The 27,370-nt window shown below is 44.4% G+C and overlaps 1 protein-coding gene and 1 long non-coding RNA gene across 8 annotated transcripts in view; one reads left to right on the top strand and one right to left on the bottom strand.

Moving 5' to 3' along the window:
• The window catches only part of LOC135575911 (uncharacterized), an 86,395-nt gene that overhangs the window by 22,729 nt on the left and 36,296 nt on the right, over positions 1 to 27,370 (bottom strand). The window lies entirely within an intron of this gene.
• HSD3B7 (hydroxy-delta-5-steroid dehydrogenase, 3 beta- and steroid delta-isomerase 7) lies at positions 104 to 13,624 on the top strand. The gene is made up of 6 exons (XM_021287003.2): positions 104 to 340; positions 3,481 to 3,636; positions 6,427 to 6,535; positions 9,888 to 9,987; positions 10,852 to 11,014; positions 12,022 to 13,624. Exons 1-6 carry the CDS (start codon positions 193 to 195, stop codon positions 12,459 to 12,461), a joined length of 1,116 nt encoding a protein of 371 aa, XP_021142678.2. The 5' UTR covers positions 104 to 192; the 3' UTR covers positions 12,462 to 13,624.

Here is a 27,370-nt window from a genome sequence, read left to right as displayed (position 1 = left end):
TGGTAGAACGGAAAACCAAAACCTGATTTATATATAACTGGATGGAGTTAATGTTCAGCCAGTAACATTATATAACAGTTAAACTTTAGACTTAGTTCAGAAAAAATCTATTGGCTGAAAGATTAACAGTGCACGATAGGATCTTGGCAGCAACCTTCTCTCTACTCCTCAACCACAAAAACATCTTCAGAGATGGATAGAGCCTGGGTCTACCTGGTGACAGGAGGATGTGGTTTTATTGGGGAGAAGATTGTAGAGCTCCTGTCTCAACAAGATTACATCAAAGAAGTCAGAGTTTTTGATTCAGTAGCAAGAGAAGAAGTAAAAAAATTCACCACAGGTAAGAAAAGGGCAACAACTTCTATTTAGCAGCCATAACCCTCCCTTTCAAGAGAGCTGGTATTATGCTGGAGATGCCACGGTTGCATGGGTTAGGAGCCTGGGGATTAAACAGACCGGCTGAAGAACTGCCAGCTCAGAGAGGTTTTTCAGCATAAGACTAAATCAAAGCAAAAAGATCCATAGTGTGTAAGCCCAGGAGATAAATCACAAGGAGGATCGAAGTCCCCATTCAGTTGTAAGAAGCAACATGCACACCGAGTACCTGATGTGGGAACTTGGCTGCCCGGTTGTTTCTGCTCAACCAGTCAGACTAACAGCAACTAACACACACCTTCTCCTGAACTGCTCCAACCAGGCGCCAATTCTGAGCAAAATAACCAAAAAACACTGACAGTAATAGATTCAAGCTCAGCATCTGCTGCAGATATTGTGAAATAAATTACTGACGTAATTGAGATAAACCTATAGTAGCCTTACTGTGCTGAGCATGAAAAAGGAAGAGGTGAGTCTCAGTAAACATGCTTAAAAGATACTAAATGAATCCATTTGATCATATTCTGAGAGCTGCCTTCTGATGTTTCACCAGGGTTGATTACAGTGAGATATGTTGGGGAAAAGCAACCTGTTTTACTGGATTCGAGAATACCCACACAAAACAAGCCAATGCAGCTCATGGGCTCTGCAAGGTTGATGGTGGGCTGGGCCCCCCTCTCTCTGACTGTCCAAACCTTCAGCCTGCTTTGAGAGAGGAAAAAATGATAAGGGAGATCCTATCTGTTATGAGATATCAATAGAAAGGGGATATTCTTAAAGCAAGTTAAAAGACTCCCAGAGAAACATCACTATCAGAAACCCTCCCTTGGCAGATGAACTCACCAGACTGGTTTCCCCAGGCTCCAGGTTGCCTTAAAAATGCCCATAACTGAAGAAAAAAAAGAACTGTTTAAAACTTAAGAAGCTGCCATAATCCCTGCTCCAGGAGAGCTCTGTGGCCTGAGGCCACAGCAAATCCCAGAAAGATGAGGCAGCAGCATCCCTGAGGGGCCATCCCGAGCCCTGTCCCTGTGCCCCAAGGCAGAATCAGCTCAGCCACAACCTTCCCGACAGATCTTTTTCCATTCCGTTTCCAAGCCACCTCGGGTGACCAGTTTCTGCACCATCAGGCCATTTTTGTTGGTACAGTCTAATCTACTATTTAAGACTCAACTTCTCATGGAACCTTACAGGTAGAATAGGCTAACACTGCAATTTTTTAAAACAAACGTCCTGATTTGAAAACCACTCCTTCTGCTCCATGCTGGTTTAGGCTCAAACACCTCTGGTGTGCTCCTCTCTCCTCTGCAGCTCCCACTCTCTATATCTCTGGGCATTGGCATTGTTCTCTTCTGGAAAAGGGTCTCCAAGGTCTGGACTGAGAAGCCAGCTGTGGCTTTGCCAGTGATGAGTAAAGCCTATGGATGTATTTCTTCCACCTGAAAACAATTCTCCTGTTTGTATTGTCAGTGCAATTACACCTTTTCCACAGTTGCAAGACCCTGCTGACAGGCGATAGCCCCTAAAGCTATCCTGGCCCAGCCAAATTCTTTCACAAAGACCAGCTGCCTCTTCCTTACTAAGCCCAATATCTTCTCTTTGTGCCTATCAAATTGCACCTTTATTTTTTTTGCACTCTATTAGTTACGTTCAGCTCATACTCTAATCCTCCACTGTACTTTGGGTCCCTCCCAGTCTGATGTTATCTGCTGGTTTAATGAACAAATCTGCCAGATTCTTGATGAAAACAATAAAAAAGATTCCAATACAGCAATAAGCCCCGGAGAGCCCCAGGGCAGCCACCTACCACAGCTGGCAGTTCCCTGGGAACTGTAACTCAGCCAGCTTTGTGCTCACCCTAATAGCGCTTACTTATACCAGATTTTACTTACTCGCTTATGAGAATGACACAGAGTTTCCAAAGACCTTCTAAAATCAAGATAGATGACATCGACCTGTTCCACAATATCCGTACAGCCTGTTAACTTGTCATAAGAACAAAGGAGATTTATCTGACTTGATTTGTTCTTGACAAATCCATGTCAGCTGCTTCTATTCTCCTTATTATCCTACAGGTGCTCACACACATGTTGTGTGTTCCTGAATTTCCTGGGGTGGAAATCAAGCTGTTCTGTAATTTCCTGCCTCTTCTTTACCTCTTTTCTAAGCACAGGTGTTTCATTTGCTCTATGACAGTCTTCCAGTGCCTCCTCCAAAAATTCTCCAAAGTAGCTGACAATGCAATAAAGCTGCAGTTACATCCATCACCTCTTTGGAAGCCCTGGATAAACTTCATCAGACCTTATCAATTTGAAAATGTCTCATAGCTGCCTTATATCCTCCCTCCCTGTTTTTGGCTGAGCTCTCATTCTCTTGCTGGTCTTAATCGCAGCAGCTGCCTTAAGACAGGTGATGCAAAAGAGACTATTAAACACTTCAGCCTGAGCGGTCACAGGCCTTCCCTCACCACTAAGTAGCAGCGAAACCCTGTCACCATGAGGCTGCTGATGTCCTGCTTCACCTCACAGCACTGGCAAGGACTTTGAGCAGAAGCCTCTTCCTCTGCACCCTGGTCCTCCAGGCAAGTGTGTTACCTCTGCTATGTGGACATTGCCTTCCTTCTTTTTCTGCTCTATTCTCTATCCCTTGAACATGCCTGATGTTATTCTCAGCAAGCTTGAGAAGTCTCCTGTCTGAAGGAAACTGTCCAGCATAGCTTTGCCCCTTCCCATGCACTGGACCAAATCCTGCAACCAGCTGCAGCTCTGGGCCAAGTCTCCGGCTCTGTCTCACCACTGCCCGTGGATGCACGCTAGAGATTTGCAACAACAGGCACAGTTATCCTGACCCACGGTTGATGCAAACTGGCGTAAGTGCTGTGCTGAATTAAACCAGATGCAGATCTGGCTTCTTGGGGTTCCAAAACAGGATTTATTTTCTCCTGGTGTGATGTATTCAAATGGCACAGTCATTAGCTAGAGTGTGCTTCAGCTTGCCCTGCAGAGAAGAAAGCTTTCCAAGCTGGATCCTCATCCTGCAAAAAGGTGAGGATGCTGATTTGTATTTTTTTCTCTTTGCGTCTATGGTTATATTACTTTTCTGCAGCTACCACTCTTGTGACAGTGACGAAAGGAGATTTGCGAGACTACAATCTGCTCCTTGCTGCCATGCAGGGAGTTGACGTGGTTATTCACACAGCTGCTATTGTGGACTACAGGAACACCGTGCCCTTCTGGGAAATGAGAGCTATCAATGTTGGGGGTAAGCTCTTTAAAACAAGCCTTAAATTCACATGTCTTGCTGTAGCTATACAAGAGGCCATGAGAAATGTATCCTCTCTGACTTAGCACTCCCTCGTCCCCTGAATTTCACAAGTATTGTCCTGCTACAAGGTGAGAAAAGTGCCTGGGACCTTTCCTTTCCAGTGTGGAGGTTTCTGCCTTTCCTCCTCTGTCCTTGCTCCGGGCAGATTATGCTGCTCCTCTCCACTTCATCTTAGGAAGCCAAATCTGGACCCAGTCATTAAATAGTTACTCTGTTTAAGAGTATAACTTTCACTGTCAGTACTGAGATGATTCAGAACATGCCTATAGTGGTAACAAACTGTTTAGTATGTGACAAGGGCAACAATTTAAAATTAACCCCGTACTAGATAGCTTTTAGTTTTCCTAAGGGAAAAAAATCCCTACAGTATATACCTGTGCAAGACTATACCACTCAAACTGCACCCACACTATAAGGGAGTGGTGTTTAACTATAGTCAGAGTTCACAAGTATTATTATCTACAAGCCACGCATAACTGAGAGCTCCACAACATCTTCTTCCTACCACCAAGAGCTGATTTCTTGTTAGGTGTGGGATCTGCTTAAAGAAAATTTGTTCATAAATCTAGGAAATAAGCACAGGCTATAAAAATAATGAAATCCCTATTACAGCAGCAATTCCAATGGCACCTCAGGCTGTGAGATGCTAAAATAGTTGTTAACCACGAGGAAGGAATTTTATTTTTCTTAATATATGTATCTGTCTCAAACTCGATTACTGCTTAGGGCTCCCACTATTTACTGATGCATTCCAGGGCTATGTTTAAACTGCATCTTTCTTTTCACTGCTGTAGTTGTTTTCCAAACCAGATGCTTTTAAGAGCTTGTCTTGTGCATGTGTACGGAGCATATTCAGAGCCTGAGGGTTCCCACTGCCTTTTAATGGCTTTGTGAGATCTTCATTGTCTCCTTGCTAGGAGCAAGGTACTTCAGCAGTGAGGTTTTTACAGATAGCAGCAAACATTGGGCAACTCCCCTGTTCAGCAAACCAAACCTCCTGCAGAGGTCGGTGACGTTCCCAGAAAACCACACACACGAAGGTTTCTCCAGTGCTTTGAGGTGTCCTACCAGGAGCCTTATTTTCAGAGGGAAACCGTTCTGCATTTCTGCCTCCCCTTGGATGGGGCTGCTGCCTTCACTAGGGCTTCTCAAAATACTTGGATTGAGGGATTAGTCTAAAGTTTTATATTAAAATCATAGCAGGCAAAAGAATAAAAATGAACTGTATTTGATAACTGATGTAGACATCATGGGGGAAAGAAATAGGGTCAGGACAGGTCAGCTATTTAATCCTCTAGCTGGCTCTTCGGTGTAACTCAGGCCACAGAAATCCATCCAATTATTGCCTTAAGCCTGACGATTTGTGGCTAAATTGGACTATGTCTTTTCAAAAGACTTGTTGCCTGGAATTAAGGAGTCCAAGTTAATGGGCTATCTATTATGTCTTTCAGCAAGCCATAACAATGCTGAAGAGTATTAGTGTGGCTATAGTTAATTACCATTTCTGGCAAAAAATCTACATGTTTCTTCTGCTTTTATTCTCTCTGTTTTAACCACTGGTTGCCAAATCCTATCACAGTCTAGTTGACTAGATTGAAGGGTCCTCTTCTGCAAGAATTATTTTTTTCATCTGGTCACTTAAAGACTTTTTAATCTGCTTTTTGTTAAGCTGAATGGATTTTAACTTGGCTGTTTCCAGCGATGTTTCTCAACAGGGGTTCTCAGTTAACTTTACATATTGTGATAGGCACATGGAGAAGTAAATTGAATCTTTTCCACCAGGTCTTCATATTGATTCATGCCTTCCAAAAGTAGCCTAAGCTCTGGATTTCCTTGGTAATTTCAGACTATGCCCTTAACAACAAAGAGAACATAGAAATCACAAGCCCTCCCTATGCAAGATCTGCAGCAAAGCTCAAGGGCAGAGCCTGATTAGCCAGATATAAATAGGATGGAGATTTTGAGAAACCAACCGTATCAGTGTTTTCCTCTAAGATCTGACTTATCAGATTTTAAGACCCTCAGTATGCAACCGTGGTTATGTTGTTGTCATTGAGGTTCTTGTAGAATCAACTTGTATCAAAATCGTGATAAATGCAAAAACTATCCCTGCAAGAGTTTTTAAATCATTTAAACACCCTCCCTGCCCCCTAAAACCAACCAAACAAAAACCACACACACTGACAAACCACGCTGCAGATTCGTCTGGATTTCATGTGGATTTGTAAGCTGCCCCCGCTATTTTATTTAAAATTCTGCAGCTACCAGGAGCCTGTTGCAATGATTTTCAACCTATGGTCATCCTGCAGAACTTCCATAGAGCAATATATGTAACTAAAACACTGATTCTTCTGCCAGAAGGCTGCAATTCACCATTTGATAGTCTACCCATGAATCAAAAAAGGATGGAAAAAAACAGAGCTTTGCTCAGCTGAGCTCTTGGCTTCCTTTTTGTTAACAATTAGTAAGTCCAAGTTGCCAATAACCATAGAGGTTAAGCCACATTATAGTTATAGATGTAACTGTTGCTTTCATGTTATAAACCATCCATACCTGTGCAAATATACCTGAGGAACTGCAGCTCTGACCTGTCTCTTTACATCTTTTCAGCCATAGAATAGATGGGTCTGTTCCAGGTCAGAATCCCAGGCCTGGAAATCTTTTGGTTTGCATGCCAGGACTCAAGACAAGGTGGTTAATGTTTGTCCTTCCCAACCTGCTCCACAGGTACTGAAAATGTGTTAAGGGCCTGCTGTGCCCTGGACATCCCATATGTTGTCCACACAAGCTCCATTGCTGCGGTGGGACCAAATACATTGTGTGAGCCCATGTTCAGGTAAGGCTAAACAAATCACCAACATTCTGGATCTCTGGTTAAGCAGCAATGAAACTGCAACCAGATGGAGATTTTTGCTGTGGCTACAAAGGAGAAGATATGTGTTCCCCGTCCTGTCTATTCTTCTTCCCTTTCTTGAAAATCCTTCTTTGCTGCTCTTCACTTTGAGAAACCACACCTCTTCCCAAACTAAAATTGACCAATAGTGGATACCTCTGATTGAAAGAGCTGGTTGAAAAATGTATGACCCAACTGCACCTCCAGCCTGTCCCCTGTATGTGCAGCACCACTCCTCTTAGCCCTAAAATCAGTTAAGGTCTCAGATGCTTAAGATTTGTGATACGGTCAGGTTGTACCCTGCTGTTGGGTCAGAGTTTTTGCCGGGTTCAAGCATTGCTGTAGCCATCCAGATTGATCAAACCATGGCAACTGGCTCAAAGTCAAGTTTTGTCTCTCTAGGCCGCCAGTCCAGACACAGCTGGCTTCAGTCATTCGGCTCTAGAAATTTGAGCCCAGCTAGAAAAAGGTGCTTAAGACAGAACTTTAAATGACCTACAAGCACGAATTTTGCACTCACAAGTAAGCCAAGGCATAACCCAGTTGTCACCCAAATCTGTAGAAAAAAAATGCTTGGCTTATGAAAAAAATCCGTGAGAGCAACAAACCTCAAATCCACTTGGGGACCGTGAGCGCTAGAGGCTCTGTGTCACTGAAAAGCTATGGAATTTGGTCACAAGCATATCTAAATCATTTCTAAAAAATGAATAAAATGAATGCAGATACAGGCGCATCCTTGTCAGTATTTTAGTTCTGCAATTTAAGAGATAGATATGAATAGACGTCTTGAAAAATCTACCCCAAATCTCACCTGAGGACACTATTTTGGCTTGCAACGATGGCACCAATGAGTGCACACAAAAACCCTTCTGGACTGATGCTCACAGAGCTACACATGAACATCCTCTGCCCACCAACTCCAAATCCTTCTACACCATAAATGCAAATAAAACCACCACCTAGAGCCTTTAACTCATTTTGCAGAACACACTCAGGTTCTCCCTTGTTGCTGAGAGAAAGCCTGAGAGAGTGGGCCTCGTTGTCCAATGATTTTCATTTTAAATTAAGGGAGCTACATAATGCAAAATGAGAGAAGGGTCAGACCCCTAGTAAAATGTTACACCACTTGGCTCAATAGGGATCCCAGCAAAGACTGGAATATGTAATATAGCTCTGTTTTCCAGACTGAAAGCACAGGTGATCAGGCTTTCCCATTCCTCCTCATCTGCCCCCCATCCCCACCCAATCTGTTCTGCTCTTCCCCCTCACAGTCCATGATTCTGCCTGCCTTTTTCTTTTTCTCTGTCCTCCTTCTCCATCATTCCTCATGTAATTTTATTTAACTCACTTTTACGTGCTTGGGAATTGACACAGACAAAGCATGATTAGTCTCCGGAACAGGGTGATGGGTGCAGGGATAATGCTCACACCTCAGCATCCGACAATAATAGAAAATGCCTCTGTCAGTCTCAATCCCTCTGAGACAGCCACCGCTGAGATACCTTCTGACAATGCTGCTCCAGTCTTATTAGCGTTCAGTTATCTGTGATCGTTTTGAAAAGCAAGAGCATTATGCTGAGCTCTTTGTTACTACCAGGCTTCAAAAGGGGTGGGCGAAGGCAAACACGAGCAGAGCTCTGCAGCCCAGGAACAGCAGGCAGGTTTGCCCCTTTGTGAAGCTGCTTTTAAAAATAAAAAGCTTTGCAAGGCAAAAAATAAATTTGGATTTAAAAAAGAAAGCAATTAAAACTAGAACTTCTCAATAACCCCTCCTATTGTCTTGGGCCTCTCCTGGGCTTGCAACAAACCACGCACAATCAATCTTTTGTCTTGCTTGTTTTCTGTTTTGTCCCTTGCTCATCACCCATAAACACAAGGAAGGGGAGGAGGGTTTTGTGATAAAAGCCCAGGGTGGGAGGCTGTTATTTCTGATGCTCCTAATTTATATCTGTTGCTGTGGCACAAGAAGGTCCTGATCTCAGCTGGGATATCTGACACACAAGATACTAGACTGCCAAACAGAAGAGAGAAAGGCAACAGCATTGTCCCTGTTTTACACATAGAGATTTGAGCATAGGAAAGAGCAACCAAGTTAACTTGCCCAAGGTCAAACAGGGACCCTGAGTCTGAGCTTGCTCTCCCAAGGCCCAGTGTTTGACAAAAAGACCTCTGCTGCAGATTTGCTGCATGAACTCGTCACAGGCCACTTCACCCTTCCAAGAGCCCCAGCTGCACCATGCCTGGCAGAGTCTGGTGTTTGCCTAGGGTGAATTTCTCCAGGAGAGCAAAATATCGAGTAAATTAACTTTAAAATTACCCGTGCTAGTCACAGCAGCAGGGGAGCAAGTGGCCACACGGTATTCACAGATGCTCCTTCCCAGTGTTTCAAACAAGGTTTCTTCATTCCCCAGCTCCTCCAGAATTTAACTTAATCTGCTTAACCAAATCCTGCAGTGGACTAACATTGATCTAGAACCAGTGAGACAAAATGGCACTCTGGCAGGGAATAGACCTGCTTTCTTGGTTCTCCTTGGAATTATTTCAGGGCCTCTGAGGCCAGTTACATGTTAGTCCCCATGGGCTTTGCTCCTTGTAGCTCTAAGTCAGGAGGCTGAGGAGCAGTTTGGGTTCCATATTGGCCACTAAGTGTCCCCAGCATGGCTGTGAGCCCTGCTTGCCCTTAGTCATGGGTCCACTCATTGCTCTTCCCCTTGGGCAGAATTTACTAGGAGAGATGAAGGAATAATCCCAGCAGGAACCCGCTGATTGCAGGTCTTCCAGGAGATCACTAGCAGCTCTATCATATCACTGGCATATGTCTTCCAATACTAATCAACTCTGTGAGAAAATTAAGCATCAGCTTCTCCTTTTAGTTTATGGCTCATGAGAGGCTTTTCTCTACCTCTAATGAAAATATGAAGTAGAATTGTTCTCATTTTCCTTCTTGTGCTCTTTTCACCTTGTCTAGCGCCTTGCGAGTTGCTTTAAAAGGTAACTCCACCGCCTTCTAATTTCCATGCCAGAGTGTGGTTTGCTTCAATCCCAGTATTAGACAAAAACATATCCAGCTCCCAGACATCAAACCACCACCCTCATGCAAACCTGCCTTGGAACACCGAGAACCACCTTGTATTTCTTGAGGCCTTATTTCTCCTAAACTGCAGCAAGGAGCTCACATTCATATAACACACAGCCAGCGGTAAGTCCCTGGGGAGCAGTGACTGCAGAGTAAATCACGCTGTGACAAATGCGCCCTACTCCATGGTCACTCACCATCTCCCACAATCTATTTCAGGGGAAATGAAGACACCAAATACAGTGGAGAAGTGGAGCTGCCTTATGGGAAGACCAAGGCCATGGCCGAAAAACTTGTATTTGAAGCCAACGGCAAAAAGGTACAAAAGCTGATGGTAGCGCCCCTGGTATTACAGCACAGGGTGGGTAGAAGGAGAGAGCTGGTTTGAAAGACCCCACAGTTCGTATCCTGGTGTGTATCCGACTTTCGCCTTGACTTGATGTACAAGCCGCAGTGCCTTAAGCTTAACCAAAGCCTGACCTTCCCACATCAAAGGGTGCTGCCCTTCAAGCCTGTGCTTTAACCGCACCAGGGGACTGTGACTTTGGAAAGAGCTGTGTTAAATCAGGGCATAAGAAACCAGGTTCACCTGGTTCACACTGCATAGAGGTGTAATTTTCAGACTTGTCTGATTTAAGAATAAAAAATATTAGTGTACCCAGAGCCAGCCACCTACCTAATTTAGCTGGCTGGTCCTTTTAGATTCCCAGTACAGTCAGCAGACAAACGAGTTCTTCTAGAGCACAAAGTAGAATGTTAAAATAAGACTTCTGTCCTAAATCACTGCCTGGAGCATCTCTCTCCTGGCTACTATTTGAGGCCAGCCAGCTTAGCTGGCTTCCTCTGGTACCTGATTTTAGTTGTTGCAAACACTCTTTTATACATCACATCTGCACAAGGGTCAATGCCACTTGCATCCTCCATCCAACAGCTCTCAGTGAACACCAGAGGGATGCAAGGTGTGCTGTGAAAACAACCAACCAAAAACCAACAAAACCCGAACTGGGCACCTCCTTGCATTTTTAGGGACCCAAACCACCTGTCCAGATCACTTCTGCAAAGGTTGACTTCCCTAGCCCAATATTCCCAGGTTTTGGTTTTATCTGGCAAACTCAGCATCACTGTGGAAGACTTAATCTCTGTATCCAGCACTCGCTAACATGAGTCCCATTTCTTTTTACAGCTGAGCAATGGTGGTAAACTCACAACCTGCATCATCCGTGCAAACACAGTGTATGGGGAGAAGGGAATGTTTCTTCAAGAGTTGTATTCATTTGTCAAAGCCAGGAATGGTGTGATGAACTACCTAGAACCTGAAAACACAGAGCGCAATTACACGTATGTGGGTGAGTGAACGGTTGACCTCTTTGCATGTGGTGCTGCCAGGCTGTTCTAGTCACGGTGCACTTTACACATCAGCTTAACCATCATCTTTCAAGACAGAGAGATAAGGATGGTGAATGAACAAAATATTTTTACAACCACAAAACTTAGACTAGCTAAAAGAATTTTTTAAAAGTGGTTTACATTCTACTGTTTTTCCTGGGCACAGTATTCTCTTTTTTCTTCTCCTCAACATAGAGAAAATGTTTAGAAAAATGGGGAAAAAAATCTAAGAAAAAAAAAAAGATAGAGATCTAATCTTTCTTTTCCTAGGTAAACATTTCAAGGGATATATGGGGGGAAAGAGAGAGAAATTCAAACAATATTCAAAAATACATTTTTGGTTTGAAAAGACAATTTCTTCTTCATTAGGAGAAATTAAGCTACCAGTACTTCTAAAATTTCTTGCAAAGAAGGCTGTACTACATAACTGATTTTAGCAAGCACAAAAAACTACTCACAAAACCTACAGAAAGAGTTTGTTGTGGTGTTGAATGAATTTCAGGGGCGCAGAACTCACCATTAAATCATGCAGTTCTAGCTATTTCTGTGCAGCACACTTATATGTCTTTTTCCAAAAGTGCAGATAACAGTAGTTTGAAAATGCTGTTAGAGAAGAGCCAGGCCCAGATAAATCAAGTGACTTCTTCAAAGGCTCACAGCAGAGCCAGGAATCAAACCCTCGAGCGCTGCCTCCCATTCATCCCGCTCTGCTACAAAACACTGCCCTTCCACTTCACACGAACCAGCATCACAAGGCACGTTAATTGTCCAGCTCAAAGGGGAGACCAAAGGTTTAAAGGGCCTTGAAGGTCTGGATTAACTACTCAGTCCTTCCACGGTACGGCTGAGAAACACGAGGAGTGCTCACTGAGGCCGGCAGATCCAATGTAATCATTCACTCCTACAGTAAACTGGAAAATTTAGCTCCTCCTCAATACCTGTTTGTGTCCCACTCTTATTTCTCCAGGGAATGTTGCGTGGATGCATGTTCTTGCAGCAAGGAACCTGCAGCTGAACCCAGACTTACTTGCGGGACAGGTGTACTATTCCTACGATGACACTCCAACCAGAAAAGGTTTTCTGATCAGGCATCAGCTGTTGTCCTCTGCAGACCCCTCAGTCCGATTAGGCTCACACATCCCTTACTGGAAGATGTGGTTAATGATACAGCTGCACAGGATAATCAAGGTCATCTTGTATCCTTTCTGGAAGCCATGGCCTTTCCTAAACTTGCCTTTACTGAACACGATTGTCACCACCTTCTCCTATGAGACAGACAAAGCCTCCAGGCATTTTGGGTACAAACCCCTCTTCACCTGGGAAGAGAGCAAGCACAGAACCGTGCAGTGGTTGAAAGCGGCTGCAGGGGACCTGCAATCCCCCCACCTTCCCAAAAAGAAGAACTAAGCAGCACTTTTGGGGTTAGGAGGGAGCTTAGCACACCACCAGGTTTCACCTGAACTTCACAACATGCACAGATCTTTGGCAGGAATTTTGCAAATCCTGGTACAGAGACAGAGAAGGAACAAAATGTTGGGCTGCAAGCATTAAATATACCCTTGTCATGCCAATAACTCAGCTATTTTAAGAAGAAACTTCCAATCTCTTGTGTTAACAATATATAGGCTGATTTATTTTCTAATTGTATGGACAGATAACTGATGTCTACAAGCTTAGAGGTGGGATTCATATTGTTTGTAACTCAAAATCTCTTTTTTCACAGCACTCTGGCAGCAAAACAAAACAAATTAAAGCCCATGTTCAGCTGCCGCACTGGCAGACAGTGATTTCAGGGAAGCCCTTTGCGTTTGTGCTAAATAACGTCTGAACTTCAGGAGGAAGAGGTCATTCCAGCTCATTCCGTGGCACTGGAGCTATATAGTCCATCTAGGAGCAGGATTCACAGATTATATTTTCCAAACACAGACAGGGCAGGCACTGCCAGCAGATTCACAACAAAAACTTTATCAGTTTATCAGCTCCTTTAAGACATCGATCTGGTAAACCTATATTCAGCAAAACCAGAGATTTCAGTTTTCACTTGAGCTCAGAGGATGTATTTACAACACTGGTTCACATCTAAAATGAATTCTGTTGGTATCACACTTCTGTGACTGTGGAACCATCTCTTGAGTTTTCCTGCAGTTAAAGTGTGCACATGAACAAAGCTTATTTTAATTACAAGTGTCCTTATCCTCCTGGGAAAAGCAAGTTCCAGCATGGCATCCTTGATAGAAACGATCAAAATTTGCTTCTTGTTAGTCACAGTAATTACCCAGGAAGGAAAGTGAAGAAATACTGTATGAGCTGCCAAGTTAGCTTCACACTCACAAGAGAATTCTTTGCAAAATGAACTTACAAATCAAAAATCATTTATTCTGGTAATTCATTAATAATTTCATATAACAAATTTGGGGGGAACTACTGCAATGTGCTCACAGAGAATCTGGGAAGGTGAAGTGTTCAAGTTACCAGTTCCCTGCTTTTTTTTTTGTTTCTCCCACCGTTTGTGCTGGGAGGTTTTTAAGAAAGGGAGTAATAAAATTGCTGCGTTTTCTCTTTCACTAAAAGTTCTCTTTGCAGTTGGGTTCTTTTGGCCATTATTCAAACGGCAGCTGACAGCTTGCTAAGAATTTGACAAAGAAATATACACCCGATTTCTCATGCACGTCGCCAGAGCATCGCCGCAGTACAACAGCGTAGACCTCCGCAGGCTTTAATGCTTCTGCAACCTTGGGCTTATGTTGCCAAAAAAAAGAGCCACAGGGTGGAGCTGCAAGTCTGTGAGACAGGTACCCTCCTCCCGGAGCTCAAGCGTAGGAAATACTTTTGCTTTAGCTGCTTTTCACCATAGGCGGAAGAGCTGCCCAGGCTGGGGGGCTGATGGATGGGGTGGGGGGTCTTGGACCGTCCAGGTTTGTCCTCGGTCTGTGGCGTTTGGAGTTCTGGCCTCGCCTTGGCTGGCTGGCTGCACTCGGCGTTTTATCTTCACGGAGTCATGTAATCAAAGAGACTGAGGAAATGATTTTTCCACTCAGAACTCATTAGAAAAGAAGAAAAGTTTGCTTTCTGTTTTTAAAAATAGAATTAACCATGGCACTCTGACCTTTGAGAAAACTTGCCTAAGTATAACGAGCTGATGCTTTCAGTCCCGTTCAGAGCCCGTGGTGTGTTCCTTTGTGGGATTCGGAGCTGCTGAAGATATCAGATGGGACAGTTGTCAAACCCCAACACTATCCCAGAGATGAATGCTTTACAAGCTTGCCTGCTTTCAGAAACCTTGCTGGGAACCTCATCATGCTTTTGTTCCTGTCCTGCTCATCATCACCTATGGTTTTGATGCTTATCACGATGCAGATGACATGCAGGATAAGGAGCAGGGATTTTTAAAGGTGCTTAAGTGCAGGATTTTTCACAAGGATCTGAAATATTTGACGTCTTAGCTTTTTTTATACCTACCCACCTCCCAAGCTACAAAAGCAAGTAGAGGATTCCCTTTCCCTGCTCATGGTAGAAGTGGGGGGAAAAGTTAGACAGCAAAGCCTCTGTGCTGTTTTCCAAAAAGATGAGTAAGCTTCCTTTGGCTGCCCTGCATTTTGGCTCCTCCAAGCTAAAGCTGCTGCAGACTTCCTGTTGGATCCTTGATTTTATCAGATTATAACTTGTTTTCTCCTGGCAATGCTTTAATTCTTTCTACTGCACTGGGTTGTTGTTGGCTTTTCTTTGCAGGGTCTCGGCCCTATTATGTAACAGCAGCAGCAAAAAAAAAAGAGGGGAAAAAAAATAATATTTCAGATCTGCTTCTACTTCTGGAGAGGAGCCTTTGTGCACAATTACTCATCCAAGAGATTCAGCAGGTATAACTGCTTCCCCCAGGGGCTCCATTATATAATTGGATTTCAGCCATACAAATTAAATCCTATCTTACCCCTTAGTTAAGCCAGGCAGTAAGTATTTAATGCTAATATCCCTGACAACTATTGCAGGGAGAAGCAGAGCTGAAGCACAGAGGAGACATGCATGCATTCCGCACTGGAGGAGCAGGGAGGATGAGCAAGGATGCACTGACAGAAAGACACCTGCTGCGTTTTAAATGCGGCTAAACTGCCCCAGCACGAGCTGCGGTGTCTGCTGGAGCCGTCGGCTGCACTGGAGCACGGTTCTCCCTTCGTTTTCCATCCTCCAGCGTTCCCATGTGTGCGCTGAGCATTCACCCCCCACCACACACACACTTCAAAGGGCCACATGCCTAACCCTGTTTGAGTTTCTATGGAAGTCTCTGTTCTTGTGCAATGTCTGAAGGAAGCGAGTTTAGTAATATTAAAACTCAAGCCAAACACCAAACAAGCAAAGAATCACCAAATTAAAAAGAGAATCTCAACAGAATTACTCATTCATCTGCATTTTCTGTTGCGTTCAGTCTTCTCCTGGCATGTTTCTTTTAGACAAAGCCCTCCGGGCAGAGACCATCTCTTTTGGTGTCTGGTACATCAGTCACAGAGTTAGTACATAGTAATAAAGGAAAATAGATTCATGGTAGGAGTTAAACCAGTCAGTCTGGTACTGTAATTGGAACATAATCTCATATTGACAGTATTTAACACAGGATGCGCAGGGAACAGATGGCAGCACGCCAGGCCTCAATCGTTCTGCAAATATTGGAAAGATATTTTCCAAGTCCAGCTCCTGAACCTCATCTCCGATATCGGAAGCTTTGCTTCCTCAAAAGGGCCTAAATCCACACACTAACCCTGGTCAAAGCCCAACACACCCATGTGCTCCTGAGCTCGCAGACAACGTGGCCAGCAGGGTTGGTATTGCTAACTAGCTTACAAATGCCTAAAGAGAGATTTGAAAAAGCATCAAGGGCAGAAGTCTCCACCGTCCGTCGGTACAAATGCTCCCAAAGCCCTCGATACGCCCACCAGCTCCCCCCTCCCAGACAGAGATCTGGTCTGAGACACAAACCCAAGTGCATTTTCAGGGCCAGGGACACCCACCAGCTGCTTCTTCCATCTCTAAAATCTTCAATCATACAATTAACTCAGCGGGGGCACACTGGCAATACAGAGTCATTCCTCGCTCTAAGCCTGAAACGCTGAGCTACAGCAGGTGAGAGGAGAGGAAGGACATTTATGTCCAAGATGAATCTTATGGTCTGGAGTGAGAAAATGCAAGCGCAGACACAAACTCAGCTTTCCAAGGGCAGGGGAGAAGTACACTGTGCTCCTTATATCCGCTACAGGAAGTTTAAATTGATTTTTCCTCTATTTCAGCAATTAATTCCCATTAATCAACTTATTGTACAATGCTGCATTATAATTCACAAGTTTTATGTATTATGTGAATAAAATTGCACATATATTTTTATGTGATTTTCATTTAATTGAATTCCAAGGAGATTTATCTGCTGGCTTATTAATAAATCTTAATGTGGCCTATAACACTCAATTGATATTTAATTAACCTGCAATAACTGCCTTGTAAAATGTAAATTAAATGCTTTATTTTTCCAGGCATATAACCTTAAATCAAGTTCTTCATTCTACCAGCAAAGCAAAAAGGAGTGGGTAAAAACCAAAAAACAAAACCCAAGATCGCAGGCAACCAAACCTTAGACCTGAAAATATTCTGTGTTTCTAGAGGTTCAAACTAGAAACTGGACCCATGCTTTGTAATCAGTTCTTCTCCCAAGGAAGTACTTTTCCACCAACTCCCCACCTTTAAAGATCACAAGAACCTGGGTGGATTTAGATGAAACACCAAAATCCCAGGAGACTTGAAGGGAAGAGAGCGGCGCCCATTATTAATAATAAGGTTGCAAATTCCCATAGGTATTGCGGTATTTGGCATTTTTCTTAAAGTCTTGGCTCCGAGAGTCACATTATCAAATAAGAATGTCAATTTTCATTTAAAAATAAAAAAGGAAAGATGTTGAAGCCCTTTGATAGCGGAAGAAGTTTGCAAACCTGAATGTCAAAAGCATGAGAACTAAGAGAGAAAAATACATAAAATTTGATCCTTATCTTTAAAAGTATCAGAACTTTTTGAGAGACTTGACATGTTTGAAAACTGGGAGGTGGCAACAAATGATCAAAACAGCCTCTACAAGAAAAGACGAGAACAGTCCAAATTACATTTTAAGATCAAACTCTTCTCCTCCCCCTCTCATAGCAATTTACATAGATCTACATTAAATACTGCAAACTGCATCCCCAGCTATTCCTAATTTCAAAACTAGGATAGCTAGCTACCTTTGCAAAGTGATTTGGAAACTTCAGGAGAGTACGACTGTCTGAAATTGATAGGACTATAAAGTTTTACTGTCACAGTGTCTAAACTCAGTATATATTTCTTTTCTGAATGCACGGAGTGGCCAATCTGTCTTAGAATATTTTATTAAATAGGGTATTTCCACCAAAGGACAGTAACCCTTACTGTCTGTAATCTTTCTGCATTAGATCACTTTAAAAGGTATTAAATGAAAATCAGAAGTTAAATGTACCATGGATTTTAAAGATGTCACAGCACGGAAGAATAAAAATGAAGAAAATGGATTCTGACTTGCAATGAACGAACAGAAATAAATCCAGATCTTCCATAAAGGAAAGCCTGTCCTCCCTCGCTGTTCATCCTCTGCAGTCACTCATTCCCTACCCCAATTGCACGAACTACACACAGGGAGACCCACTTGGCCTCACCAAGTGCTGTAGTTGTGCTCAGGAGGCTGAGGGGTTTCTCAAAGGGCTCCAGTGTGCGGTGGAGCAGGAGGGGACCTGGTCCTGCCACCCCGTAGTTACTCAAGGGCTCGCCTGAATCGCACTGCTTAGAAAAGCATTGCTGACTAGCCCAGATTTTGCCACTCTCACACTTCGCAAGCAGCTTCGCCGCTTCAGAAGAGGAGTACCCGGAGTGGGGAGTCAGCAGATGCAAGTGGCCTCATGCTCGCAGTAATTGACTGGAATTTTGCAGACCTGGGTTTAATCCCCAGCTCCAGCATGGACTCACGGGGTAATTTATAGCAAGTTTCTTCCTCTCTCTCTCTCTCTGTGTTTTATGATTTTGGCAATTGATCAGAATTAGCCTCTTCTCCTTCTCTTACCTTTCATCTTTTTAATGGAGGAGAATGTATCTCACAGACGTGCTGTGTCGGATCTGCAGTCAACCATTGCTGGGGGGAGCTGAGCCTAGCACGGGTCTGCAGACCACAGCTCCATCCCAGGACACTTGTGCTTTACCCTACAGGGTAAACATTGACAGGGTAGATTTCTTTTTCCCCCCTCAAACTTGGTTTCTAATTAAGCTGAACCTATCACATCAAGGACTGACCACGACTGACAGTTCACATTTAACTGGGCAGCACTTTTTATCAGGCAAAGTCACCTGGGAGCTGCACCAGGAAGAGACCCAAGAGTCCCATCTACTCAAAGACTGCTCCTAATGATGTTCCCGGGCATTAAATCACAACATGAGGAACAAATGGATCAAAAGCTGGGGGGCTGCAAGCTCTCAAAGTGCTCAACACGTGACAGGCTCCCCACAGAAATTTTACCACTGGGTGTAATAAAAGCAGAAGCGAGCCAGGTGTAGGACTGCTGGGGGGCCCTACATGACCAGCCCGTCTCTCGGAGATGTAGGAGCAGACCCGCCATCGCCTGCACTACTTCTCTCTGCTCTGCCCACTAGACAACAATCCACATGAATATCCTACAGTCACACTCATGTCTAGTCCTAGTCCTAAACCCATTTATGACCATTCCACCCTGCTCTTAAATTCCAGCTCCAATCTCTTTCCTTTGAGAACCACAGCAGGCTAAATTGTCCTGACATTTCCATGATGCTCAAAGTCACCTTTTGTACGGGGCTCTCACAGCAACAGCCTCAGTGGGAACAGAGGGAATTCACTTGCCTGGCAGATAGCAAACCTGTTTCACAGCCAGTAATTGAGAAGCAAAGTGTGTACAGTCCTGCTGCTGCTAATTCTCCAGGGAGTAATCCCACTTATTTATACAGAGGTAAGTACTGACTATGGGGGATCCTAAATAGAAGACAGGAACAGCACTTGTAAGCTCTGCCTTTCTCAAAATTCACATCTGGAAACTAGCAACTGAGCAGAAACCAGCCCCACAAGACACATCTAAATGAGCCCGTCTAAAATTGCGCACATGCTCTTAACTTGCACATTGCTGTGCATTCAGACGATTCACAGTTCAATATAAAACTCCCAGAGAATCGTACAGTGGTACTGTAGCACACCACCTAGATCAATACACATGCCTTGCCCCAGGAGAACTAGGATTTTTTTTTAAACCAAAGAGAATTAGGTGCCTGATTTTGATTACGTTTCAAAGGGATTTAGAAGCTCTGCTCTCTCTCAGAACCCTCACCAGTCTACCTTCAAGGCTGTACATATGCTTGACATGACACCAGATAATGTTTGTGGGCTACAGCATAAATGGGGATTACTGCCTTGAAAAGGAGGACTTGCTGAAGTGGCTGTGGTTTAAGGAAGGATTTGAAAGGGGAGAGAAGTACAGAGGGAAGCTGTTCTAGACAGTAAGTCACAGAAGAGATGGCTTAAAAACTGAGAGCAGGAGGAAATGAAGGGATTGGAAAAGGAAGGGATTTGGGATGAGAGGAGGAGAAATGTCAGCTAGCAGCAAGATTACACAGGGCAACGTGTGAGCTCCTTCAGCCCGTCCTCATGGCGGGACTGGAGCCATGGGAAAGGAAAGATGCACCTGTGAGCTACTGTGAGGCTGCAAGAGCAAAACAGGCGGCGGTACAGTCACAGTGGAACAGGGGGCATTTGGTGAAATTACAACCCCAGTAACTGGCGGTGGTAACCTGTTACAGGCAACTCTTGCAGATACAGGGATCAACATACAGCCGGTGGGATCCAAGCAGAGGCTGAGCAGCGTGGCACCGTCAGGAGAGGATTGATGTGGGCAGGAGCGGGGAGCTGAGGGGTGGTGCAGCTACACCCCGCAGCAGCGCTGGCGGAGGGTAATGGTGCAATGTTCAGGCACCAGACTGAATTAAACAGGGCTGGCTCTGTTCATGGATTTTCCTGCACTAGTTTGCACTGGTTATCACAGATAAGCCACATTAATGCAACTCTGTTATGATGTTGGGAAACCTCAATAATGGAAATTAAGTGCTCTGTATGGACGGATGGATGGAAGTTACACAATTGCTGCCCTATTTCCGAGGAGCACAGTGATGTTGGGTGGGTGCAGCCAAATTTAATAACTCTTATCAAAATCAAGGGAAGGACCTCCATTCAAAAGGTAACCAGGAGAAAAGCAAGGACTTGGTAGTATTGCACAACCACCACAACTCTGGAATCACACCAACAACAGTAACTCCAACGCTGGAACAATGTACCAGCTTAGTGATTTGACATGTGGCCAAGGGGCTTACAAAATACCTCCAAACTGTTAATGCAAATCCATATTACTAGGTCTATTAATGGCCTGTCATTGCCTGTGTGCAGATCACTATTTTGTGCCAGTAAGATCTAGATTTCCTTAATCAGTTATCCTTAACTGACATTTCTAACACCGAAGAGATTCCATGAGGTCCTAAAATCAGGAGTACCAACCTCTTTTCTGCCCATTGAATGACCATAATATCAGAGTCACCATTGCCCCACCGTCTGCCCGCAGTTTCCTTTTTCCTATAATGGGAACAAGGTCTTATACCTTCACTGTAGCCACAGAACATTTGTGTCCAAGGGTTTTCAGACCTTGACATGAGTTGAGTAACTCAAGCAGACCTGTTATTTTGGTTTTCCTATTGCCTTGATTAAAATTTTAAACCGATTCTTACAATCTTTCACACACGACAAAATGATCAAAAGCCATTTACAGCTGGTTTTAAACATGCGCAGGACTTTACTGAAACCTGGTATTTCTGCCCCATTTGCAGAGGTCTTGGCAGAGAGGACAGAAGAAAGACTGCATATCCCTTGTCTCAGTTCCCTTGTCTGTTAATGTGAAACCCAAAATACTCCCCTCCATTTTGGATCAATGTCACATAACCTCATTTCCTCAGCTTAAGAAAAAGCCTTAGATTTTATATGTTGCACTAAAATATGTCAGCACCGTTAGGTTAATAAACAGTGCTAAATCAAAACCAGGCCCCAGTTCGTAGATCATGTGAGCTATGTCAAACACGGGGAGTGATACCGTAGAAGAGATGTAATGGACAGCCTCCTTAGCCTGGTTTTTATGGCTGTGAAAGAGAAAAACCTGGTGTTCAGTCACTTTTCATTCACCAGAGGCTGTCACACAATCTCTCACAGCTTTTTGGGTTATGTTTATTTTTCCTGGGGTTCCCAAGAGCCCTACCTTCTGATCCATTGCAAAACCTCCTGTGTGACTACCTAAAGGGCTAACCCCTGAGTTACAGCCAAAACTTGAAGCTTTTACTGCACGTTAGACCAGATCCTTGCCTGATAAATCAGAATATCCTCATCAATTTACACCCACAGAGAAAACAATTTTCACAAGTCAGTAGAACAAAAGTTTGATTTTCTTCCCCGTGTTGACTTTTCCTATGTGGTGACTCTGTTAAAGCCAAGAAACTTCTCTCCCTCTCATTTATCAGTAGGACAGCCCGGTAGCTTTTAGAGCCATAATTCAGCACCTATGGCCACAGTGGCCTGGCAGCAACATCCCTGCCACAGCCAGGAGGTCACACTGCAGTTCTTCTGGGGCTCCTGGTGACATGAAAGGATTGAATCCCATCAGGCAACTCCCTCCTCAGGACTGCCCTCATTAGCAATACCTCCTAACTAGCATCCTCAATGTGGGGGGAATACAATCAGGAATGTGTCTCAGAGGCTATCACAAAGGCTCCTTCATTCAGAACTCCAATGCTCCTGATGACCAGCGTGAGTGGACGTGCACCGAGACCCCCAAGCAGACATTTACCGTCCCTTATACCCAAAACATGACTGATTACTGCATCCCTTTAGAGATTAACAGTCAAAATGTGCCTCTCTCACATGCTGCTGGAAAGAAAGTGTTTTTGGAAAGCTGTTCATGTTGTTTGATAGTGTCCAGTTTTTCCAATGAGAAGCAAAATCTGAAACTCACACAATGGTTCAGTTTTTCCCCTGGCAAAACCCAGCAAAATGCTGCTCAGCATATTTCTACATCTCTTGCTGCTGCTTCTGAAATCTGTCACAGACCAAGGCAGTGATGCCAGCATGTGGCCAGAGCAAGGCACCATCTAAGGCCACCTGAGTGGGGTTTGCAGGGGAACGCCTGCAAAAATCACACACGAGTTTTGATCCAGCCATAAATATTTGCATTGTCGCAGCAGGTTGACACCCCACAGGAGCCCCCATTTCCAGCAGGGAGAGGGGAAGAGCCACCACATTGCAAGAAGTCATCCCTGTCACCCACAACTGAAAACCAGCCACCTAAAAGTGAGGTAAAGTTCAAACTTTCAGCCTCTGCTGCAGTGAATGGAGAGAGAAATTGGCACCTATGGAGGGCTATTCATGCCATCCCAAGATAGTTATCTGAGACAGGGCGGGTGAATTGATGCTGGAGGTGCCAGTGTCTTTCGACAGGGACTATAAAAGGAGCCTGGATGATTATGTTGGACTAAACACCAAACTTTTAGGCAGAGTCGGTTAAGGTGAATCTTTGTTGAACTGAAATCAGCGGCAGTTTCGCCTTTGCTTTCAGTGGGGCCAGGTTTTCACCACGGCAATCTGAGTAGATTAGGAAAGAAAAACAGAAGAGGGAAATGCATCTATAAGTGAATGAAATATTTATTTCCCTCTATTCACAAAGAGCAATTAAGATATAAAGAGATTAGGGGAATTCTTCACAGGCACGAAGTGGGCTTGTATTGAACAAGAAAGGAGGCTTTGGAGTCTGCATGCACAACTTGAGCTATCAGCCACCCGCCTTGCTCCCAGGAAAAGCACCATGCAAATTTGAGGAGGAAGAAATGGCGGTAGACATGCCATCTGGGAGGATGATGGACAACAAGCTGACTAGGAATAAATAGCAAAATATAATAAATTCCAAGCCATGCCAACAGCAACTGTTGTGCTATGAATTAACAGTGCTATTAAATGTTTACGCACACACTTCTGTCAGCACCTGTCAGCATTTATGCAATACATACGTTGGCAAATCTGTATTACGTTATTTCTTGCAACTGATCTGCATTAATATTGCCCGTGCACATGTTCAAGCAAATTGCTACACTTCTTTTTGACCTATCCATGTGCAAAAGGTGCAGCAGTTCACAGTATTTTATGCCTACGCAGCAAATTACGGTTTTATGTGCTAGGCAGCAGAGCAAGGCTGGGGGATAGAGGGCAGCAAAGGAAAAAGAAAGAGGAGCTGGGAAGAACAAGGAAGGTGGAAAGCCCCCTGCCAGGGCGGGAGGATGCCCAAGAAGATGGTGATGGGCTTAGGGCAAAGCTGAGTTCAACCCAAACCGAGGCAGCGAAGGGGAGTCACACAATAAACCTTCCTGAGTGGGAGGAAAGGCTGATGAGGGGAAAGCTCCAAAATACAGCTCTAAGTTTCAACCCCAATAGAAAGGAAGAATCCTTCAGCCAGTGCTCCTGCGAAAATCATGCTGCAGAGAACAGCGATGCTATAAGCAGTAAGAGGGACTGCAGTGCTCCCTGCACCCGGGTGCTTAAATTAACTTTCCCCCTTTGATTCCTTCTTTTTGCTCTTTCCTTCCTTCCCCCAGCCCTGAGTGCAGCAGCTGGGGTGGAGAAGATAAAAATGTATAATTAAGGGAGTTGCCACTTGCTAAAGCTGGAGACCGCTCGAGCAAAAGACAGGGTTTGTGGTGACAGAGCTAAATCCGGGACCCACCAATTGTTGCTAATGATGAGAGCCTGTGGTTACCGTGCCACCCAGGCAGAACTAGTGGAAAGACAAGCTTGTTATTGCAAAAGCAGCATTTGTGCCCCACCTCTCCTCTGTGCAAGCGGATTTCCGAGGCTTGCAAACGCGGGGTGTTTGCAGGGCTTTGGGACAACCGCACAGATGCAGGCAAGGCAGTGGGAACCGAAACAAGGTCCCACAATGCAAACTGGTGCTTGATCTCACCACTGCACGGGGACATCCTGGCTCCTTGGCCAGGTTTGATCTGAGTGGGGGTCTTAGGCCAGGGATGCGCTGCAGAGGAGGAGACATGTGGTGCCTTCCAGGGATGCTGCAGGACTTGGGAACTGCTCTTGTTCTCTCTGTCCCTGTGTCAGTGCATGGGAACCACAAACTTTGGTCTTTGTACCCTCAATTTATTGGAAGTACCAGAAGAGGCAGCCTAAACAGTCATTTAAAAGATGAAACATTAAGAGTTGCTCCTCCTGGACCATTAGAGATAAATTTTTGTTGAAACTGAAGCCACAGAAGAATCCAAACCCTGGTGTGAGCTGCAGCAAGAAGTGGGACAGAGTCAGCTGATGTTCCTGACAATTGTGTGCCACAAAACATCCCGTCAAGCTCACCCTGAACTCTCGAGCTCCAAAGGCCTTTTGTACTTAGCACAATCAGAAGGTCCACAGAAACCCAAAAAATGCAGATGGATATTGTATCTCCATTTTTCTTCATGAATTAAACAGGATTCAAACAGAACAGGGAGTGAAAGCACTTGCCCAGGCCATATTTACCCTCAGTCAACCCCATTCATTCATCAACTGTATTCCTATGTCTTTTAAAACACATAATTTTAATTCAAACTAGAAAAAGTTTTTTATACTTTACATTAGAATTAACATCACAAGCGATTAGCAGGTCATCAAGAATAAGGCTTCTCCCGATAAAGCTAATAAAAAGGAAGATATTTTTAATGCAGTTCCTAGGATTAATAATTGACATTCTGCTAGAGTCAGAATTTCCAGTATGAGCCGTTCCCTCCATAGCCACAGGTGCAGATGGATGAAGCAGCGCAGACAAGCTGAAGTTGATCACATTTTCCATGTAAAAGGGCACAGTAATTACAACTGATGAGGGTGCCGGAGCCAAAACTCTGGGGCTTGGTAGGGAAAAAAAACATTCGTAATCAACAGGGGTAGCCACAGGAGAAGTTTTAAAATCCTCATTTAAAAACACTTAGCAGTAGCATGCTACGCTCCTACAATCACTGAGGACCAGGACAGAACAGGAGAGGTAATAAGTGTCCCTGGAAAGTGCTGCTATACAGGGCGACTGTTCGGCTTTACTGGGATTTCCAGTGCTCACACATCTAAAAATCGTGTTTTTTCTTCTATTAAAGGAAGGCAGAGAGTATCTTCCTGCATCTCCAAGATTAAGTGCAAGAGTGAAGAGAGTGAAGAGAGTGCTGTTTAAGATTCAATTTTGAGGACTGAAGTCAGCCTGTAGGGATAACAGCTCTGTGTCCCCATCCTGGAGTCAGAACACCCTTGTGAAACAGAAACATTAGGTTTAATAACAAAATTGTGCATTTGGGTCTTTTAATAGCATTTGCTTCACTGAAGAAGATGCAAAGACCTTCTCTTGTTGAATAGCAAATCGGCGGCACTTAAAAGCTGAATTTCCAAATGAGTTCAGCCCCCAGCCTGCAGAGCAGCTTTGTGCCACAGACTGATTTTTGTTTGTGTAAAAGAGCGCTAAGATCCTTGGAAATCTTTACTCCTGGTTGTGGGTTCTGCGCGCTTTAAAACATGCCCTTGGTCTCTTCTAACACACTGAACCCCGAGGAGAAATACCAGCAAGGTTAGAAACCACCACCAGATATATTTTGAGCTTGATTGCCTGTATTATCTTAACACCCTGTTGCTCCAAAACCTCTGAAACGTACATATCTCATCCTTCTATTGTTATTACACCCAAAGGATATGTCTACACCGCAACACTGAGATGCCCATGCCAGCTTTTGACAAGCCGGCTCTGGTCGGGGAGGCAGGCTAGCTGCAGCAGCACCCAGCGCAATCCCCCCGGCCTCGCCTGCCCCGCTGAAGGGGCTGCGAAAGAAAGCAACGGGATCTTGGCTTGACTCTTCTGGCAACGCACAAACGCAACAGGGCAACCGCTCCTGATTAGCTCGCTCCCACACCATCTGTTTTCCAAGGCTACATGGACTTTCTGGCACAGAGATTCCTGTTTGAGAATGTGAGCTTGTGTATAACAGTTTACCATAACCAGCAAAGCCGAGCTGACAATCCCTCCCTCAGAGACAGCAACAGTTTTGCCTTTTTTTTTTTGGTAACCCTTTGCCTATTTTGCATCACTGGGTACCACACCAGAATCACATCGCAGAGGGGCAACTGCTGAGATTTCTGCATTCGAGGGAGGTTTGCTGGCACAGAGCAGATCATCTTGTGGGTACGAGATGTCACAGGCAAGCAGACACAGGAAAGAAAAGCTGATTCCCTGAAATCGCAACAGGTTTCAGGCCACTCTGTGGCAGCCCCTTAGAGCCACAGCCCCGCTCCTCACGCTCCTTCCTCGCCCTGGCAGCAGCGGAGCAGCCGCAACACAATGCAGAACCCCGGCCAAAACCCATAGCCGCTCTGTCTGTCTAACTCTGTCTGGCAGTGGTGCAGTACATTATTACCTTCTGTAATTCCCCCAAGTTATTTAGGGCTGTCTCCTTATTATCTCGATATCTTGGCTCCCATAATAATTACAGACCCAGTTTTACAAGGGCAATTTTTTTTTCTTGATTAGTTTCCAGGATTCTGTTTTTGCATCAAAGCTGTGCTAGTTTTTGTGTATTCCTGACAGATGTCTACTGGGGGAATTACAGAATGGGCATGCAAAGAGGAAACCATCTACGGTGAGATTAAGGAAACAAAGAACAGTTGTATGAAGAAAAAAAAAGGCATTTCTCACGCACACGAGCACATGGACAGGCGGCTGGTCAGATGAACATTCATACACTTTGGTGCTTGAATTTCTGTAGTTTCTCCCTGCTTTTGCCCATCCAGAGCATGGAATGGGACAGAAGTGCTGTAAGAACATACTCTTGTCTATGCAAGTCTAAGGAAGAACTAAACAGAATTTTCCACGTTTAATTTCTTGCTATTTCTGCTGAAACTCTTTGCAGCCAAAGCTCTCAAAGGCCTTTATAAAGGAGCCGGTCATTAATTACTTTTCATAGAGAGGAAACTTTGGTAAAAAAGTAATGAAGTAGGCAGCTAAAAGCAACTTGTGAAGCAGCGGCTGAGCCAGGAATGAAGCAGAGGTGTGCAGCGTCCTTCCCTCTTCACCACAAGCTCGCGAGTCTCCGCTCTTCTCTAAACTCCGCCTGTGCCACAAAGGCCGCTGTGCGCCTGCTGCAGCCGGGCTCGCTGCGTGCCTTCG

The sequence above is a fragment of the Columba livia genome, chromosome 20 (genome assembly GCF_036013475.1).
Source record: "Columba livia isolate bColLiv1 breed racing homer chromosome 20, bColLiv1.pat.W.v2, whole genome shotgun sequence".
NCBI classification, from domain to species: Eukaryota; Metazoa; Chordata; class Aves; order Columbiformes; family Columbidae; genus Columba; species Columba livia.
The sequence above is the reverse complement of the archived record's forward strand: the minus strand, read 5'-3'. Positions and strand labels throughout refer to the sequence as shown.

Excerpts from the sequence above, each read along its gene's own strand:
- HSD3B7 (XM_021287003.2), top strand. The coding sequence starts at position 193 with ATGGATAGAGCCTGGGTCTACCTGGTGACAGGAGGATGTGGTTTTATT. Across the intron at positions 3,637-6,426 it reads GAGAGCTATCAATGTTGGGG|GTACTGAAAATGTGTTAAGG; the intron begins GTAAGCTCTTTA and ends CCTGCTCCACAG. Across the intron at positions 6,536-9,887 it reads TTGTGTGAGCCCATGTTCAG|GGGAAATGAAGACACCAAAT; the intron begins GTAAGGCTAAAC and ends AATCTATTTCAG.